This window comes from Protomyctophum parallelum (assembly GCF_964188405.1).
Source record: "Protomyctophum parallelum genome assembly, chromosome: 4".
NCBI classification, from domain to species: domain Eukaryota; kingdom Metazoa; phylum Chordata; class Actinopteri; order Myctophiformes; family Myctophidae; genus Protomyctophum; species Protomyctophum parallelum.
The window spans coordinates 14,962,528-14,983,081 of NC_139700.1; the positions used below are offsets into that span (position 1 = coordinate 14,962,528).

A 20,554-nucleotide genomic window follows, 5' to 3' on the forward strand; every position below is an offset into this window, starting at 1 on the left:
CTTTACACGATGCACGTCGTACAATGCATAGGCCTATGCGTTCACCATTCCCTGCTGTCCTAAGACGGTTAAGAGTTTCTGGGTTTATTGAGTTGAGTTCATTATTAAGCCCTTTGTATTAGGGTTCAGAGAAAGTATAGAGTCCACTGCAGAATGGCTGGGTTGGTTTGGAAAGTGTCTTTGTACAAAGTGTCTGATCTGAAAGTAGCAAAATAGATGGCAGCCAGGCAAACGGAATTCCTCTGTTAAGTATGAGAATGGTGCCATAGTCCCGTTGCTGTACAGATATTTAATAGTTCTGATCCCCTGTTGTTTAACGTCGTTAAATGCAATCAGATAGGACTTTTGTTTGGATGTATGGGCTGTCAAGGACAGAAAGTAGTTTTTGCCACTCAGCAGGCATTCCCGCATAACTTCCGGGTATGATGTCACATGCATATACCCTCTATTGTCTATAGTATACACAAGTTGAACTGTAACTCACGTTGAGTAAAGAAATGCTGACTTTTTTGGCAGGGCGGGTCAAGATTAGCATCACTACAGTGTGTGGATCAGTTTAAGCTTGGTCCATGTGTACAACATCTGTAATGGCAATGCCCCCGACTACCTTAGGAGTAATGCTGAGTTGATTGTGCATCAATATGAAACTAGGGTGAACCAAACTGTATATGAGATACCCAGAGTAAAGGTTGTGGCAAGAGTTATTTTATACACAGATATTTCTCTTTGGAATGAACTGCCTCCGTGTGTCAGGCAGTCTCAATCTAAATGTGAAAGATGTGTGAAAAAATACCGTTATGGAAAAAGCTACAGGCTAGTCATGCACTTGTGTTTTTATGGTACTAGTCCTTAATACCCGTTCTGAATATATGAACAGCAAATGATTTTGGCCAGATGCGGCAGTAGAGAGTACTCTCTACTGCCCCATCTGGCGGAGTCAAAAAAAAAAAAAAAAAAAAAAAAAAAAAGAGAAAAAAGTCAAGTGGAATAAAATACTAGTATAGGTAGTTCTTCTGACCAAGCAATTGGTTGAAATAGGCTATCCAGCCATGCTGAAATGAGCATGACGGCACACCTAGCCATTACGGATTAATCACATTAGAAATATCAGCAGTTGTGCTGATTAGACAGGGTTTTGTCAAGAGCAGCAGCATAATTAGTTTAGGAATGGAACAAAAAGGGCAGGTATATGCTCCTGCATTTTAACATATAGCCCATTATGGTGGTACTTGGAGAGCCAAATATATTCTGAGGTGGTACTTCAGTATAAAAAGTTTGGAAACCACTGGGCTAAACTATATTTTTTGTTTCATGTATTGGTTCTATGTAATTTATTTGAATATTTATTTTGTAAGTTGCAGCCAGGATCACATTGGAAATTTGTTTTATTAGGGTTTTGAATCAGCTTCATCATTTTGTGTGTATATCCTGGGTTCAAGTTATAGCCTCTTGTGTAACTTTATTTTACCAAAATAAAACCATGAGCTCTTCAATTACAACCTATTAACATTCTATAGAATATCCTAATTTGTTTAAAAAAAAATATATATTTAACCATTTATATTACTACATTGTCAGTGTACCTATATTGATCGATAGCAAGATAGTCAGATAAATAACTCAGGCTAATTAATAGTGATAATGCCAATTATAGTTACAAGTGTTTGAGACCTGTGTTTTGTCAGGTCTTACAGTGGGATGCCCGCCGCCCGAAAACATGCCAAGATTCGCTACCACTTTGTAGCCCGCAATGCCAACGAGCTGTCAGTGCTTAAGGACGAAGTGCTGGAGGTAAGGCAGTGAGAGCGGGGAGGGGGCTCATACATTACATACTGTACAGGTCATAGTCAGTTGCATACATAGTACAGTAATACATTGCAGAATGAGTTACTTCATTCAGCGAATCAGTATAATAGACAGTATAGAGACTTCAAGAGGCAGGACTCAATAGAAGCAAGACTATAGACGAAACCACAGAGCGGCAATCATAACTGCGGTGTCAAGCGGCAATAATGAGTGCAACTACTGGGCAGTGCTCTGTATTTGTCTATATGTAACCAAATGGCCAAAATAGGAGTTACTAAAATGCATTTAACACTACAGACTACGCCAGTTGGAATTTCACCAACAACCAAATAAGTCTTAAACAGGTTCGTAAAACAGAGCTTAAGAAACTGGGATGAGGAGCTGAGTGAAGACAGAGTTTACAAAAGGTTGACATTTATTTCACAAAAATTCACATTAACTTAAGTTACAAATACCATGGCTTAATATACAATACGGTAGTTCTCAACACTGTAGAACACATTTCTTCTGCATACATTGTGAGCAGTTAAGGCACATCACATCAAAAGGAGTATCAACTCAAGTAGGTTAGTTTCACTGCAACAAAAACACAGTTTAACTACTCTTAATGTCTAAACATGCAAACAGTGAAGGAGCTCAAGCCTTACAGTGGGTTGAGAACTACAAAATAAAAGAATACATACATCAAACAGGAAACAATAACATTATGTGCACATAATATACCTTAACACAGGGCAAGCAGAGTGGAAGCGCACCTCTGGCAGAAAGCTGCCTCACAGCTACCGGACCAATTTGCATTGTAACCAATTGGATAAACTTCATTATTTAAAACACATAAAAACACCATACCATGGTAGCGCTGGCTGAGAACCACTCTGCTCACCTGTGGAGAATCAGTCAGCTCTGCTATTGCACTAGGACTTCCTGCTTTTGAAAAGAGTACTGCATCATGATTGGCTGGTCTGGATCCACTTGCACCTGCACTCAATTACACAATCATTAGTGTCAGTGACACAAACACACCATGGGGAAATGAGAGAAACTGCATTAAAGTACACCTGGTTACATATAGACAAGACAAGCTGGGAATAATAGACTGTTACTATGTTAGGAACTGAAAACTGGTACTTCCTTGGACCCTAGTAAAAACTAGCCAAATGTTGGATTATTCAGTCAGGTTCAGGTTATCACTTCAGCATTAACAATGTCACAGTCCTTTTTCTGCTTGAATGCGTCGCCTGGGGCTGTGCGTGTGTCAGTTGGGTCTGTGTCAATCATGGCAAATGCTTTAAGATACTATAATTGTGTGAAACAAAAAGTACATTTTCTTAGCAGCATTGCTTGTTACATTAAAACCTGAACCGAAATTATTTTGTTGGTTTGAGTAATTTCTATTTGAGAACAGAATATTTTTGGATAATGGAAATGTATAGGTTTCTTTTTTGCCTGTTTTCATTTGTTGGAATGAAACTAGAATTATGGAAATGGAATACCTGTATAAATTAGGCATTAGGGATATAAAACCAATCTAGGTTGGTCCCAGCCTCCCAGGTTCCGGCAAAATAAATAAAACACATTATTCAAGTATTCTCCACACACTCACATTAATGTTCAGACTATCATTGGACCATAAAAGTTATTGTATTTAACAATGTAACTATATCTGTATATCGTTGCTGTATCTTTGTATGTCTGCATGGATGACTGAGATGTTAAATGTGTCTTGTAGGTGATAGAGGATGACAAACAGTGGTGGAAACTTCGGAATCACAGTGGTCAGTCGGGCTACGTTCCATACAACATCTTGGATGTGGTGAAACTAGAGGAACACACTGGTATTCCAGAGTCTTTCTACACCCAGGTGACCTTCTCTTATACAGTATAATGTACTAGAAACTGACCCATATGAGTTCCTAGATTGGCATGATATATCTGATTATTTAAATGTTAAATATATGTTGTTCACACACATTGTGTGTGTGTGTGTGTGTGTGTGTGTGTGTGTGTGTGTGTGTGTGTGTGTGTGTGTGTGTGTGTGTGTGTGTGTGTGCGTGTGTGCGTGCGTGCGTGCGTGCGTGCGTGCGTGCGTGCATGCGTGCGTCGGTCTGTCTGTCAGCCAGGGCAAGCCTTCGGAGGGACCTCACCTCACGGGGACAGAGGTCCTCTTAAAGACAAATGTGAGTGATAAGAAAACAACCCCTGAATGTCATTATCAATTTTGAAAATGTACTTCATCTTTGCCCTTACCATTATGAGCAATGGATTACGGAAGTTCAAATCTGTGAATACTTTCAACTCAATAAACCGATGTCTTGAAATCACAGACAAGTTGCAGAACGAGCTGTATTTGAAAATAACCTGTTTTGGTTGATCTGATTGCAAGGAACACAGTATAAATGATGTATAACTGGTAATCACATACCTTATTAATAGAAAGCTGCATACATCGTTATTCTTATGTCTACTGGCAGATATTTGAGCTTCACTGAGAGCTCTGTTTTGTTTTCTGTTCTGTTGTTGCATTGTAGCCCTATCACACCAAATGAATGAGGTGAATGATGAGTTATTGAAGAAAATTGCCAACAGCAAGAACCAGGCTCCCAGTAGGCCTTTCAAGGTTGAGCGTGCCCCCAGCTCCCCTGTACCGTTAACGTTTGACTCCAATGCAGAGCAAGTCTCTACCTGGCTCAGCAGCAAAGGATTCTCAAAACCGTAAGTCGCTGTGAATGTTAACCAATCAAGGCTATCAATTTTGTTTTCATACTCTGTAATAGGTGATACATGGGGGTAAAGATATTAACCGCTGATATTGGCTCTTCATATTCATATCTCCACTCTCCAGGCAGTTAATAACGGGTCTTACTGGCCCACTTGGTATATCCAGCCATTCTGTGAGCTGTTGAAAGTCACTGCTTTCTGCTCGAGATTTTGGTTCCTTTTCACCAGGATGAACTCCAGTGTTTCCTTAGCCAATAATTCTACATCATTATCTGCAGAAACCCTGTATGACAGCTGAATTGCATCCATATTTTGACCTGGTTAATTCCTTCAACAGTGTGGCTGCTCACACTGACAGCATGTGGTGACACTAGCTTGCACTTATTAGACAGATGGTAGTTTACTGCATCAATCAGCACAAGCTTATCACACTCCGACTCGCTCTCCTTTTATCACCCTGTCACCCATGGCAAATAAAGGCTGTGGGTGTGGGTGTGATAATCATGAATATTTTCTGTGTTTGCAGGACGGTAGAATGTTTGGGGATCCTGACAGGCGCCCAGCTCTTTTCCCTGAACAAGGAAGAGCTTAAGGCTGTGTGCAGCGAAGAAGGCTCCCGTGTCTACAGTCAGATTACTGTACAGAGATCACAGCTGGAGGTCAGTCACACAAACAAAACACAAACCATCGACCGCCATCTAGTGGAGGCTTAGTGTGGCGCACATTATAAGTGAATTAGTGAGTCTCTTAACCCATTCTGGACGGGAACCCCTTTTGGTGTTTTATGTTATACTAAAAATAGCAGATCTACAAGATTGTAGATCTGCCATTTTTGAAAAATCGTGAAAAACTGTTGCAAATCTTTGCGTTGTTATAGCAACGCTATATGAGTTGTTATAGCAACCACTGAGGCCCCTTTTCCACCGGTTGGTTCCCAATGGGAACCGGTTCAGTTCTTTTTGGTTTTTAGCCAGAGCTCCAACATTGAAACATTAATTATGAATTGAGTGGGCAAAACCATACCTACCTATGTTCCCTCAGCTCTATGTTCCCTCAGCCTACGACAACCTACCTCCTCCCTCACCCTAACCCTAACCGGGGCAGACACCTAAACCTAACCGCAACCCTCTCCCGACCCGCAGCGCACCCCCGGGGCAGACACCTAAACCTAACCGCAACCCTCTCCCGACCCGCAGTGCACCTCGGGGCTGAGGGAACATAGGGCTGAGGGAACATAGGTATGACCCCCCACAGTTGAGAGGGGCCAGACTTCATCCGCCTGGGGCAATATGCATTGCAAAGGCAGATGAAGCTATAGCTCCAGCCTTGTGTCGCCAGGCGACATAAGCAGCAGCGGTGTGCGTGCCATACAGTAGCTACCATAAGGTTGATCAATCTTGATTACATCAAGATCATTTGCACCTAATTTTACTGGTAATTTTCTTTTAGAGGTCCTTCAATCTGTGATTCATATTTGGGGTAGATCGGATGCTGCTTTTTTTTGCCATTTTTGGCATTGTTTGTAAAATGGGCCCCTCCCGCAAACTTTGGAAGGCAATCATAGCCAATCAGAATGGAATATATTTAAGAAAATCGGAATGATACATTTATGATAGATGCAACGTAAATGGATGGATGGATGGACGGCCTTGCAGAAATAAAAATTGTAATGATACGTACTCCTGACTCCAGAGATAATTGTACCAATTTGTCTGAGTTTTGGACAAAATCTGTAGGCCTAGTAGCAAAAAGTGTGTTTTGAAAAATAAAAAAAATTAGAAAAAAGAAAGCATGGCCATGTATAAAACCTGAATAAGCCAAGGTTTCTGTGGCATGCCATGGAACTATATATAAGACACAGTGCAGTAGAGGCCTTTCGACCTGTGTACTGTAAACATGGTTGCATATATGGAATGCTTGCAGGTAATTTGTCTTATGCCTTCATAAATTGAATACAATGCAATGTTCTTCTGATGGCTTTCCAGAAGGTCAGTGGAGACTCAGAACTCCAAGAGATCATGAGGCGGAGACAACAGAAGAGTGAGGAAGCCCCCAAGGACTGAATAGCTCAACATTGCTGACCAATCACATCCCTGCGTGGTCAAGCACCAGCCAATCAGCACATCATGCCCAGATGCTTGCCTTTCGTAACAGCAATAGACAAACTACTGTTCATTTTGGCCTACAGTAGAATCTATTGAAATCTTGTTATACATTTGTAATTGTATATTTATTTTGTATCACTGATGAATATGTATGTATTTGATTATTTTCTTAGCTAATTGTGTTGCCTGATGTACTTCAAATGTGTCTTAAGATGTTTTGAATGGAAAGAGGGATTTGAATTAATGTACAGTTGAATGTGTGTGCATGTGTGTGTGTGTGTGTGTGTGTGTGTGTGTGTGTGTGCGTGAGTGAGTGTATGTATACATTTGTGACATAGTATGCATGACTATGCATGCAAGCAGGTCAGGCTTATTAAATGACTTGTAGATTGTAGCTATTGCATACCCAAATCCCTGTGCCAGAATATACTGTATGTCTGTGTGTGTGTGTGTGTGTGTGTGTGTGCGCGCGTGCATGCATGCGTGTGAGCTTGGAGCACAAAGGGCATAAGTGACATGTTTTTAATTATTTAATTAAAAACAACATATTTAAGCAATCTATACTTTAATACAGACGTGGTCATACCGACATGATACTGACCACAATACAATACTGAACATGATACTGACCATATTGACAATAATACTGACATTATACTGGCATAATACTGACCATGCCTTTATTTAAAAAAAAGTAAGTTATAATTATTTTATCATCTAGAGCTAATACATAGAGACCTTTAAAATTATATATAAAAGTATGTTTCGCTAAAAAGAATGTCACATACGCCCTTTGCGGTCCAAGGCCTGTCTGAGATATATAATCAAATATTTTTCATAATACACTTTCAATAATCCATTCTCTAAGCTAATATCTGCAGACACTACAGATAGACATTATAATGTCATGTTATATTTGTTACCTTAGAGATCAGTTGCAACGAATAGGTTGGGGTACATCAGTTTACAATTAGCCTTCCTGTTAATCAATAACTTGTTCACAAATCCCATAATGTATGGTCAGCTCTCACCAAAGAGCAAATTGGAAAACATATCACACATTGCATGAAGTCATTGTTAGTGCTCATCAGATCTTGTCATTCATTTATGTGCTTTTTTACAGCATGGAATTTGAAATTAAATATCACACACATTAATAACATTAGAGAAAGGTATATTGTTCTGAAATAAAATTATACTTCCATTGTCTTTAAAAAATTTAAAGTGGGGTTTGTAAATATAATAAAGCATAAAGGGAATGTCTCAATAAAGCTTCGATCATGTTTCAGACTTGATTCCACACCTTTGTGTTGTTGATAACTTAACAGTTATGGCAAATTAATCAAAGATCAAGACAGTAAAATATGTTGGGTTACTTTATTGCTATATCAGAAGAGTTAGGTGAAGAAAGGAATGTACACTTTGATGTCTAACAGGTATAGGAAATCTCAACTGCAATACAATCACACACCGTAAGTTACAGTAGCCTACACATTAAAAAAAACTCCACAAGTTCCCACATGTAAACAGGATTGTCACCTTTTATTGATGAAAATATGTAAAGTATGCCTCCTGGACAAATTACAAAAAACATTGTTCACAACATCGTCTGACAGTTCAGTTCACGCAAGCATATTGAATATAAGTAACAATAACATACAGTACTAGTACAATATGTTGTTGGAAGGCAACTTTGGGTCATGCTGACTACGCAGTAAATTGTAAAAAAGAAAAGAAAGAAATAACCCTATAGACATTAAAGTAACCCAGGCTGACATAAGAGATCAATGCCAATAGTATATTGTATCACAAAGCCAAACATATATTTATCATCCAGTGTCTAAGTACTGTAAAATTACTGTTTTTGGTACAGTATAGGCAGTCAAATCAATTTAGCATCATTTATGTAGATAAGCATCAAGCCACAGCTCCCCTGAGTTTTTCAGTGACCTGATTCCAAATAGAGAAAAAGACAGAACATTGGTTAGAAGTGGGGTGTATGCTTGATTTACTGCCCAAACCAGATAACAAAAATGTGTATTTTCTTTGTTTCGTTTTTTTATTAATATAAATGTAGTCTGTATCGTGAATGTGAACGTCTCTGTGTGACAGGTACACAGTAACACTAAGGTTCTGATACTCCTAAGCGTTGAGTGGAATCAAATTTGACCAATTGTCACCACATTGGGTCACTTGATTTCTCTATTTATTATAGGTGACGCTACATGAACATTTCCAAGCCCTCATAAACCATTTTGATAATCTCTGTCATAGCTGACGAATGAGTTTCATTGTGTCACCACCAACAGCCTTTTGTTGACTGATCACACTCCCTGCTTGGAACGACAAAACTCGTAGTCAACTCACCTGACAACATCTGTGAGACCTTGTTGCAATGTTTTAACGTTGTAAGGAACCTCATGTTTCTCACACACTGCACGCACTAATGGCGCCACCAGGTGGTAGTTGTGACGTGGCATGGTAGGAAACAGACTTGTAAGAGCAGAGAGGAGAGTAGAGCAGAGCATACTGTAAGACATACTGTAGTAACTGTACTAGTTTGAATCAGCAATGTATCCTGCAAGTATGCCAATCAAAAGCACCACAGACTGCAGATAAATAATAGATAATTAAATCGATTGTTCCACTTACTGGTGTTCGATCTGGAAGTTGAGATGCCCACTGAACCAATCATTGAAGGCGGACTGCTCAATATTGCAGGTGGCACTTAACTAAAACAGAGGGTGTCAGTGTACAGTAATATACATGTATAAGACACCTGAACCTGACACATGAACTATAACTCTGCACTTTATATTTATTTATTTTCCTTGCACAGTGTTGTCTTGTGTCTGTTGGTATTTATCAGTTTTCTTTTTGTGAAAAAAGAATTGAATGCACACACAATAATGTTGAAATAAATTCCTATGTGTGCACTCACAATGGCTAATAAAGGTATCGGAATCTGAAGAGCAGAAAAATAATACTGTGGCAAGAAAGTGATAGTCAGATACTTTGGACTACTATCCATTAAGACACATACTGTATATCAACAGCTCATCACTTAGTGGAATACTCCACTGTTTTTTGTCAGAACTTTAGAAGTAATGATCAAAACATGGTGCTACTGCTAGTGCTAAGTATATCTGTTTAGAGTTTAGAGTTTTATTAGGATCCCCATTAGCTGGTGCATAGCAGCAGCTAATCTTCCTGGGGTCCACACAGAACATAAAAACATGACATTCGACATGAATGGCATTACAGGAAATATTATCCTAATCATGACTGCTGTGTGTGTGTGTGTGTGTGTGTGTGTGTGTGTGTGTGTGTGTGTGTGTGTGTGTGTGTGTGTGTGTGTGTGTGTGTGTGCATGTCCGTGCGCGTTCGAGCGCCCTACAGTTTTTGGGTTTCAAGATGCCTCTTCAGTTGTCTCTTGAAACTTGATTTAGTTTTTTCTTTTGTGATTATAGCTGGCAGTTTGTTCCACTCAGCCATGGCTCTATACAGTACTGTGTGCTGCATAGACCCTGTTCTGGCTTTAGGGACTTGATAGCACCCTCTTGTGGCATGTCTAGTCTCATATTGATGTAATTTAGAGCTGTGTGTAAGTTGATTGTATAAGCAGGTAGGATGTTTCGTTTCATTAATATGTCTCAAGAAAACAAGGAGTGATATTGTCAGCCTCTCTTGGACTGTCGTCCAGGAGAGCTTGACATGCATTTTTATAACATTACATCTCATTTTACATCTCAGGGCAAGTCGAGCTGCTCTGTTCTGAACCCGCTGCAGCTTTCCCAGATCTCCCTTGTTTGCTCCTGACCAGATCATTGAGCAATAGTCCAGATGTGAGAGGACTAGAGTTTCAATAACCTGTTTGGTCAGTTGAGGTGTCAGGAACTCTGAACACCTTTTTACAACCGATATATTCCTCCCCATCTTTACCAACACTGAATCAATGTGTCTCGACCATGAGACCATCTGTACTGCTGTAACAGCCAATCAAAAGCACCACAGACTGCAACCAATAAGTGCAAGCGTTCCATGTCAAGGACCCTGTAGTAACTCATAATGTAACTAGAAAAAGTGCTCAGGTCTCCACCAGGTGAGGAATGTTTGTGATGTTTGGAAAAGATGTGCCTCCTGGTCACGCTATAATAGGGCAATATTTAAAGGGTGGCATTACTGTTCCTCGTAGTGGAAATGTGCGGGCAAAGTTTCACAGCAATTGTACACTGCGTTCATGATTTGAGGTGAGGCATTTTGTTCAAAACTGGCCACACCTGCAAACTTTAGATGTCCATCTTAGTAATATAAAAAAAATCACACAGATCCATCTTGATCAAATGACTATAAAGATTATATTGCAGCTGTAGGCAGTTCAAAAGCTGTGAGGAGCTAAACATGAAACTTAAAGAGACACTGTATGACGTGTGCGCACAAAGAATTCAGGTACACCTCAGTAATGGCTGCACCCAGGGCACAACTCTGTGTTGCATTTTCTCAGCTGGTATGTAAATAATAATTGTATCGATCTAGTACACTGTTAATGTCACAAAATGACTAAATGTAATGTAGTATTCATTTCATAGGGATGGATATTGCCTAAATATTTCATATTTAGGCAAATGATACATTTCACATTATAAAGCTTCCAGCAATGACAGCATTAAACAAGCTACCTGCATAGTCAGCCAGTCCTGATGTCTCTCATGGTCTATATCCATGGGCAGGTGGTTCATCTGCGTCACCCAAACAAACCAGTGGCTCTCAAGAAATCTGCATTGTTCAGGACAATATAAGTGCATAACAATAACATCACATCATAACATCTAATAACTGTGTTCTTACTAAAAGAAATTGACAACACTATGAATAAGGGTATTTAACCACATAAAGCCCCAAAGAATAGCCAATGTACAAGCTCAACATGTCGCACTCCAATGCGTTCTGAGCTTTTAGATCTTCTATTATTATAATTTTATCCCCCAACATTTCAAAATCTTCCACTAGAATAACATAAAAGTAGGGGTGCCAGGATTCATGTGGTTAAAATATATGAAGACTTTATGGTTTGGCTTCTATGTCACATCACTACCTGACAAAGCTGATGAGCACAACACAGCCGAAGATACCATAGAAGGGGGCGTAACAGCAGAAATAGCGAAGGTAGAAGGACATGGACCATGCCAGATCCTTCCAAAGAAAAAGAGACGGCTTCACCAAATTGCTTTCCAAACAACGAGAGTTCCTTTATATTAATTTAAAACATTTATTTAAGGCTCCATAGTCCATATAATTAATAATATATTGACATATAGAATTACATCTATTTTACATTAAATCCACATTAGTGCACAATAGAGCTGACATCTCACCACCCAGTCACGGCGAGAAAACATGGTGCGTAAGATCTGAACATGGAAGTACACTGGTATGAGCAGTGGAGGTCCGACTGTAAGACAAACATGACATTCACATAAAAAGGGTCCAACGTTCTGAATTCTCAATCATTAAAGGTTTTATGACATTCATTTTCATTTATTTTCATTTCATTTTATTTTTATTTTAGGTTTTATGACCTCAATTACACCCAAAAAACCTGAACTTTGAACATTCAGTGGATTTTCTGTGGTCTGAAGTTTTCTTTGGGGTTTGGAAGCCTTTTGAGCTACAATGAAAACAGGCAAAACAGTGAAAACAGTGACATCTGCTGGCAAGTCCCATTGACATATATGGGATTTGCAGGATCTTACATCACAAACTGCCGGCAAATCAGAGCACCTGTGTTTGAGCCAGAAAACCCCAGATCACAGAAAATCTACTGAATGTTAAAAGTTCATGTTTTTTGGGTGCAATTGAGATTAGAAAACCTAAAAAAAATAAGAACAATTCCAAAACCTTTTTTTTTATGTCACAATTCCTTTAAGGGGGAAGAAAAAAATCTAGAAAACTTACTGAGGAAGAAGTACTGGTGTTGGTGATGATAGGGCATGTGCTTTATCTTTTTAATACCATACTGCAACAGGAAGAGAAATAGAGTCAGGCCATGACAGTTCAATCATGACAGACTTACAGTACTGAGGTTTGTGCAGACAGTTTTTTGTACATTTCCAGGGCAGAATTCCATGGCCTCAGTTTGGACCATTTCTGTTAATTAAACGTCTCTTTTTACTTATTCATGTCATACTATGTGCAGTGACAAGGACATGATGAGGTACCGTTGCCGGGAATTGAACCCAAATCTTTGCGTTGGTGGGCAAGTGTTTTACACATTACACATGATTACTATACTTACCTCCACTGGCTGTGCCGCTCCCACTACAAATACATGTAACATGTTGACATCGGGATCCTTAGTAAAAACATTGGGCTTAGCATGGTGCTGGTAGTGCCGATGATTCCACCAGTTGGCAGAGGCACCCTAAAATAAGAACACTATTTTGTGATGCAGCACTCGCATTAAAAAGAGTTCATGTAAAAAGTGGATTAGAGGGGAATGTCAAGGAATGTGCGTTACTCACCTTTAGGTGACCGATGACAAACTTGTGGAATACGTGATTCCAGCTAGACCACTTGAAAGCAGACAGGTGGCCAAAATCATGCTGTAACCATCCAGCCTGGGACTGTTCATGAGCAAAAGAGAAAATAAAATGCTGACTTTGTGGTTGTTGGGGAGCAGCAGTATTGATGATGTGGACTGGATGTAATGCTTCACGGGGGACTGCACATTAGTCTGATATCCCGTCCGACATACGTGGTCAGTTAACCCATTCAGGAAGGGAACCCCTTTTGGTGTTTTAAGGATTATGTTATACTTTAGCTATTGAAAAGTAGCAGATCTACAAGCTCACAGCGCAACACTGAGTGCCACGCTACAAGCTTGTATGGTAGATCTGCTATTTTCTTTTATCTTGAAAATGTGGTGCAAATCTTTTAATATATATTCTTTCAGAGCGAATTAGCCTACTTTAAGTCAAATCTTTAGGCTTCTGGTGGGTCCCTGGAACAACATATTTTCAGATGGGGGTCGTGGCCAATTTAATTTCTGGGGTCCTTGACATGAATTTGAGAATCACTGACATAGAAACAGATTTTTCAGAAAACTTATTTAGAAGAGATTTAGTAGAATCAGCCTCAGGTCTAAATCACCCTGTGGTTTCTGTGTCAGCATGGGCAGACTTGAGCCGACAGCCGCGGACAGAAGAAGCTGTGTTTTACGTAATTTCCGAGTTTTTAGACAGCTGGTGGATGGAAAAGAAGCTCCACCTCCGCGGCTGACTGCCGCGACGGACAGATTCCCGGAAACGCTCTCCTCCGCGGCAGTCAGCTGCGGTGGTGGAGCTTAATTTCCATCCACCAGCTGTCTAAAAACTCTGAGATGACGTAAAACACAGCTTCTTCTGTCCGCGGCTGTCGGCTCAAATGTGCCCATGGGGTGTGCGGTTATGGGTTAGGGGTAGGGTTATTAATGTCGGAATAATGAGCCGTCTGACTAATGACACGGACCCGCACTTCACACCTGAGCAACAGCCTGAATGCCAGAGCACAGTAGCGTCAGGGTCCAACTGGGCCCCCAGGACCAGATGATCAACCAGGCAAGGACCTCTAGCAGCAGGATATGGCCAAGGTGGAGACAAAAGAACAGAGGCTGAGCTCGAAAGAGGCCCTGACTCTCTGCGTGTGTTCGTAAACTATGGAAGTCCTGTACAATCGCTGCCTGTGCACAGAAGAGAACAGAGAAAGATGGAGCTCAGTGAATACAAAATGACACTAACATTCAGACTTTAAGTACAAATTAGTGTATGTTTGTTTGCAGAAATCAAATGGCATGTAATGGTCAATGAAACACACAGATGTGCATTTGGTAATGATTGCTAACAGCACCCGCATTAATTACAAACAGGAATAGAGATAGGCTACAATGTCAGACTTGTTTTTAATAGAGAGAAAACCTAACCTCGCGTCACCAGGTGGTCTACCTCGTAGGAAAGCCTGGTCTGTGTTACAAAGTTGTCGTGTGAACCAGTCTGGAGTGGATGATATCGTTACGTCATGTTGTAGTCTAGCCCTGAAACATAACTGTCATAATCATGGCAATCATGACGCAACTGAAGCCAGTTTTACGCAATGTCACGATCGCTACATTTACACTGAAAATGTGTACATAAACATTCAGATTTCACATATCACCACGTGTGCCACGGGTGTTTGCTGGGACAGCGATAAGCATTGGTGCATCCTGCGTTGTTTAATAAAAATTAAAAAGCATTTTTATCCGAGCACCCCGGCTACTTTTCTCAAACGGGGTTCGTTGAAAGCCATTGGCAAAGTAGTTGAAAGCCATTGGCAAAAACACAGCTCAGATAAAAATGCCTTTTATTAAACAATGCCGAATGCAGCAATGCTAATCACTGTACCAGCAAATTTCTAACACCCGTTGCCCACGTGGTGAGTAGCCTACTTTATATTTTAAATCTGAATGTTTATGTACACGTTTTCACTGTCAATGTAGCGATCACGTAAAACAGGCGGAAGTTAAGTCATGACGCTCGTAAGGTACGAGCATCATGTGAAACATGGCTAGTTGCAGTCACTGTTTTGTAGTCCTCATCAGGCAGGATTCGCAGGAACCATCATCCTTTAACTTCCTTTCCCTCAAACCGGAAGAATAACAATAAAAGCTCTTGTAGCCTGCAGCTTTTATTGAGAAAAATCGGTATGAGGGAAAGGGAAGTTCCAGATTGATGGTTTCTGCCTGATGACTACAAAACAATGACTACAACAACTACATAGCGATATCATCCGCTCCCGACCGGATCATAAACACAAAAAGGAATTCTGCCCAGGCTAGAGAAAACCTGAAAGGCGTTAGAAGAGGTTGCATGCAACCCCTTGGAACAGGAGAGTTGGAAAACAACACATCAACACTTAAGACTGAAATTAATAACCAAACAGACCCTAAGAATCATGGTCTGACTGACCTACATGTTCTTTTACACTTGCATGTGATACTGATTACACCATTCTGTTCATGTACTGAGTCCAAACAGGAGGCCACGTGAAGTTTTATTTAAGGGAAGTCTCACATTTTTGTCTCTGTCCTGACTGGGCTCCGATGCTGCCAGCTCACCGATCAGTAGGGGCTTCAGAAACTTTTGCACAAACTTTGGATCAGGATGGAAAGCAGCAAACGCCTCCTGAAAACACAGAAATAACATCTTCCCACCACCAACAGCTATTGTAGGCTAGGCTTCTATGTGACTGTGTATTTAATAATGTATGCACAAGTAGGCCATGTTCTTGCTAAATAAATAAATAAAACATATGCCTTTGGAAATCAAACACCAATAGGCTAATTAGACCTGAACTAATTGATCTAGTCTGAATTTACTGTATCTGAATAAATAAATACAAATTACGCATAGACTATTCAAAACCATGCAATCAATGCAATATGATAACACAATTGCTTCACTTGCAAACAAATCTCTAGACTCTACTACTCTAGGCTTGTGGTGTGGTGTGACTGTGAGCAAACAATCACCGTGGCATCTTCTCCAGCATAGTGGCTGATGACCCGAAAGCCACCCGGGTGTCTCTTGGCCCAGTGAGAGATGTTGTACACCTTGCGGTTGATGACCAGCCACTGGTCGTTCCTATGGCAGTGTCGCTGCACCTCCTCCCACGTGTAAACGTTGCCAATGCCACCTCTCCCGCTGCCCGGCTCGGTCAGCTGGCCGCCGCCCCCCATCTTCTTCCAACACGCTGCTCTCTGTGGCCTAAGTCTGCTCGGCCCACACAGAGGACCAGTCAGCTGCGAGGTGGGCGCAAATAAGTGCCAAGGTGAGGTGGGGTGTGGTGTGACGCCCAAGTGTTAAAAATGCTCCGGTATCTGGTTTAATGGTTTACTCCCACGCTAACAGGATGAAAATACCCCTCAGTCACAAATGTTCCAGACTGCACAGGGAGCAAAGCAGGAGCAGAGGAACTAAACATATAGTCTAGTAGGCCTTTAGTGCACTGCTTAGAGGACTAACCTGTTGATTTAGGCTACTTTAACCACACATGGATGATTGTAACACTATAGCGGAGTAGCCTAAGGCTAAGTTTAAAGACAAAGTGAGACAAAGGATGTCTTTCTTCACGAATAATTGATGAATTGAAAAACGAGAAGCACTAGGCTACGTGGCGGCGTGGCACAGAGATATTTTGTTTAACTTTGTCTTTTAATGATTTGTCCACATAAACTTGTCTGGGCATGATAAGGTTTAAATTAACATTTTTAAGAGAACTCTTTTTCTTTAATTAACCCATGTGTAGGAACACTAGCCTAAATAAAACAGCTGTTTTAACGATTAGGCTAATTATTCCACCTAATAGTAGGTATAGCTTTTTATAATCGAATTAAGAAAAATAACACTCACTGGCATCCAGATGTCTTCTCGCTCTCCGATAATGATCACATTAGTAGCCTACAATACGTGCTTTTGCTCACGTCTCATGAATATCCATCCAAATTTTAACAGCATGGATTCATCCTCGCGTCTGGTCTAATATGTACAGTGAGTACAGTCACCGGCTCATTCACCCACTCAGTAATTCAGTGTAAATTCCCAGCCGATCATTCGAGGGCTTCTGGGCCAATCCGCGTAGGCTACATCCTTAGACCACTGCATAAACCTAGACCAGCCCATCCGAATATTCAGCCTAGCCTGTATGAGCCAGTGTAGCCATGGTTCATGACTCTCGTATTCATACGAGAGTCATGAAGAAACTTCACCCTGTTTTTTGCGCTCGCTGCATTTACAAGAGTTCCGTATATATAAACATTCAGATTTCAAATATAAAGTACTCACAATTTGTCCCACGGGTGTTAGTTAGTAGCAGCTCCAGCGATTAGAATTTCTGCATCCCGCGTTGTTTAATAAAAAGCATTTTTATCCGAGGTGTTATTTTGCCATTGGCTTTCAACTACGCGCCCCTATCGGTCGGGAGGAGGGTGGCACTCGGTGTGTTCGATATAGGTACGCTGACCGCCCTGCCAATACAGACTAATAGGCGAGTGCGCTCCCGGTGTGCAACTGTAAATTTCCCAAACGAACCGTTTGAAAAAAGTAGCCGGGGAGCTCGGACAAAAATGCTTTTTATTAAACAACGCGGGACGCAGCAATTCTAATCGCTGGCGCTGCTACTAACACACACCCGTGGGACACTTTGTGAGTACTTTATATTTGAAATCTGAATGTTTATATATACGGAAATCTTGTAAATGCAGCGAGCGCAAAAAACAGGGCAAAGTTTTCTGCATGACTGTCATGATAATCATCATGGCAGTCATGTTCCAGGGACCAGGGCTAGTGCCAGTGCGGCCTGCCTGTGCGTTTATTTATTTTCATGTCATGTGTAGCCTAGTATAAACCAACAGGCAGGGTACTTCTGCATTGGCTATTAAAAAAATAGCCTTAAAAAAATGTATAAGAAAAATATTATAGCCTGGAGAACATGCTTCGATGTACCAGTAGATGGTGCAAACGATCTGCGGAATCACACTCGATATTCGATCAGAATATCTTTATTGTCATTGTACAAGACAACGAAATTGATTTGCAATCCAGCTCAAGTGCATTTAAAACAAAAATACATACTACAATACTCTATTAAAAAAAACTACATTAAGACATATTGCCCTTTAGTCCATAAAGCGTCAGAGTTCAAGTGTCAGTGTTTAAAGCTGTGACTGCTCTGGGGTAAAAACAATTTTTGCCTCAGTACTCAGCACTCTCAGCACTCTGAGAAAATACAGTATGGCAAGCCGTTTTAACATTGAATAGCTAGACTGGATGTGTATTCCAGATATCTGTAATTCAGTTCTTCCTAGTCAAAACTAACGTTTCAGATATCCACAATGACATTCCTCCTATCCAAAACTGTAATTTAAGATAGCCACAATGACATTCTTCCTATCCATAATTGCCATTTCAGATATCCATAACACCATTCTTCCTATGAGAAATTACTTTTATGGCAAGCCATTTAAACTTTTAATCAAATCACCCTCCTATCTGTAACTATGTTTTAGATATCCAAAACCATGTTTCTCCTAGTCAAAATTGCATTCTCACTAGTAATAATTGTAATTAAATTTATCCATAGTAACATTCTTACTAGTAGAAATTGCATTTCAAGGTATCTAGAATTCAGTTCTTCCAATTAACATTTTGGATTATGTCCTATAACAACAACTGTCATTTCAGATATCCATAACCTCATTCTTCCTAGGAGGAATGACGTCACGTTTCCCATTCATGTGTATGGGGCTTTTAGTTTCAGATATCTGTAACTGCATTCTGGATATCTAGAATCAACATTCTGGATATCTAAAATTGATTTCTTACTAGGAGAAACTACCATTTCAGATATCTACAATGCAATTCTTACTAGGACAATCTGCCATTTCAGATATCCAAAATTACATTTGTAGGCCTACTATAGTCATAATATGAATTGTGGATATCCATGATTAGATTTATACTAGTCACAATGCATTTTTGGATATACAAAATGTAATTATGGATGTCTGGAATGTTTTATGGATGTCTGAAATGGTAGTTTCTCCTAGTAAGAATTGCATTGTAGATACAGTATATTAAATGGTAGTCTCTCCTAGTAAGAATTGTATTGTAGATATCTGAAATGGTATAGTTTCTCCTAGTAAGAATTCAATTCTAGATATATCCAGAATGCAATTATGGATATCTGAAACTAAAAGCCCAATACACATGAATGGAAAAAGTGATGTAATTTCTCCTAGGAAGAATGAGGTTATGGACAGAAGAATGTCATAGGAAGAATGTCATTGTGGATATCTTAAATTACAGTTTTGGATAGGAGGAATGTCAGTGGATATCTGAAACGTTAGTTTTGACTAGGAAGAACTGAATTACAGATATCTGGAATACATATCCAGTCTAGCTATTAAATGTTAAAACGGCTTGCATGTGTATTCGTTTCAGATAACTGCATTACTACTTATATGTAACCGTCTAAATACTTAATGTCAATGAAGTCCACACCTACAACACCAGAGGGAGCGCAACAAACCATGTGCAACCCAGATTCGGCACCAACAAGGGAATAAATTAATTTTGCTCCTATGCCACCAAAATGTGGAACGCCCTACCAACAGTCATTAAGACATGCAAATCCCTTGACTCTTTCAAAACCACTCTCAAAGGGTACCTACGGACGGCTGCAATTCAAAACTGGCCCCCTTTTCCCACCTCACCCTATTTTTCCCCCTTTTTGCCTCTATGTGTTAAGTCATACTCTGTTCCATTCCAAAGGACATTAAGGAAACAACTACAAGATTTCCAACTCATTCAACTTTTATTTTCCAACTTTTTCATGCTGTGCAGTTGGCTTCATTTGTTGATTCGTAAATCATGTTAGGTTGAAAACCTTTGAAAACAGAGAGACAAAGATTAACAACAATGCCAAACAAATGATAATCATTATTTTTTAAACACTTTTCCAATCAATAAATTATCTTTTTAACCAGTCTTGTTTTTAAGCAATAAAGTATTTTAAACAAGCAAATGTCTTATACACAATTAATGTATTTTAAGCAACTTTATAGTTTTTTTTCAACCAAGGTTCATGTTTTAGGTTGTGAAAGTAAAAGGTGAGTGTAATTGATTTGCTGCTTTCTTTCGTTTTAGGGATTTTAGCTGTTTTGACAGGGGGGCAGGGGCAGTCGAACATGGGGCTAAATATGTATTTCTTTACTAAATTGTATAGAGATTTCTTTTTTATTATTCGTTTATGTGTCAAACTGGCATATTGAGCCTATGACACACATGAGTGTGGCTTCCCCCCCAGTAGGCTACCTTCACATTCAGTAGATCTTGTGATCTTCTGTGGCCAGA

General features: G+C 40.0%; 2 protein-coding genes across 6 annotated transcripts in view; one reads left to right on the forward strand and one right to left on the reverse strand.

Moving 5' to 3' along the window:
• Window positions 1–7,961, forward strand: part of eps8l2 (EPS8 signaling adaptor L2) — a 40,494-nt gene extending 32,533 nt beyond the window's left edge. For all 3 annotated transcript variants that reach the window (XM_083763001.1, XM_083763000.1, XM_083763002.1), the window contains 6 exons: window positions 1,686–1,791; window positions 3,536–3,667; window positions 3,923–3,983; window positions 4,335–4,518; window positions 5,051–5,183; window positions 6,510–7,961. In XM_083763001.1, coding sequence (XP_083619127.1) covers window positions 1,686–1,791; window positions 3,536–3,667; window positions 3,923–3,983; window positions 4,335–4,518; window positions 5,051–5,183; window positions 6,510–6,587 — 694 coding nt within the window. In that variant the 3' untranslated portion in view covers window positions 6,588–7,961. The remainder of the gene's footprint in view (window positions 1–1,685; window positions 1,792–3,535; window positions 3,668–3,922; window positions 3,984–4,334; window positions 4,519–5,050; window positions 5,184–6,509) is intronic.
• Window positions 7,962–8,158: 197 nt separating this feature from the next.
• fads2 (fatty acid desaturase 2) lies at window positions 8,159–17,185 on the reverse strand. 3 transcript variants are annotated; one of them, XM_083763152.1, is made up of 13 exons: window positions 17,054–17,185; window positions 16,174–16,443; window positions 15,716–15,826; window positions 14,149–14,346; window positions 13,151–13,252; window positions 12,925–13,050; window positions 12,585–12,645; window positions 12,005–12,081; window positions 11,725–11,822; window positions 11,309–11,405; window positions 9,282–9,361; window positions 8,997–9,122; window positions 8,159–8,579 (listed from the first exon to the last, which is right to left on the reverse strand). In XM_083763152.1, the coding sequence occupies exons 1-13, from the start codon at window positions 17,057–17,059 to the stop codon at window positions 8,528–8,530; spliced, it is 1,404 nt and encodes a 467-aa protein (XP_083619278.1). In that variant the 5' UTR covers window positions 17,060–17,185; the 3' UTR covers window positions 8,159–8,527. The 3 variants fall into 3 exon arrangements, with proteins under 3 accessions (XP_083619278.1, XP_083619277.1, XP_083619279.1); XM_083763151.1 differs by having other exon boundaries at window positions 15,716–15,847; XM_083763153.1 differs by having other exon boundaries at window positions 15,716–15,847; window positions 17,125–17,171.
• Window positions 17,186–20,554: the final 3,369 nt, after the last annotated feature.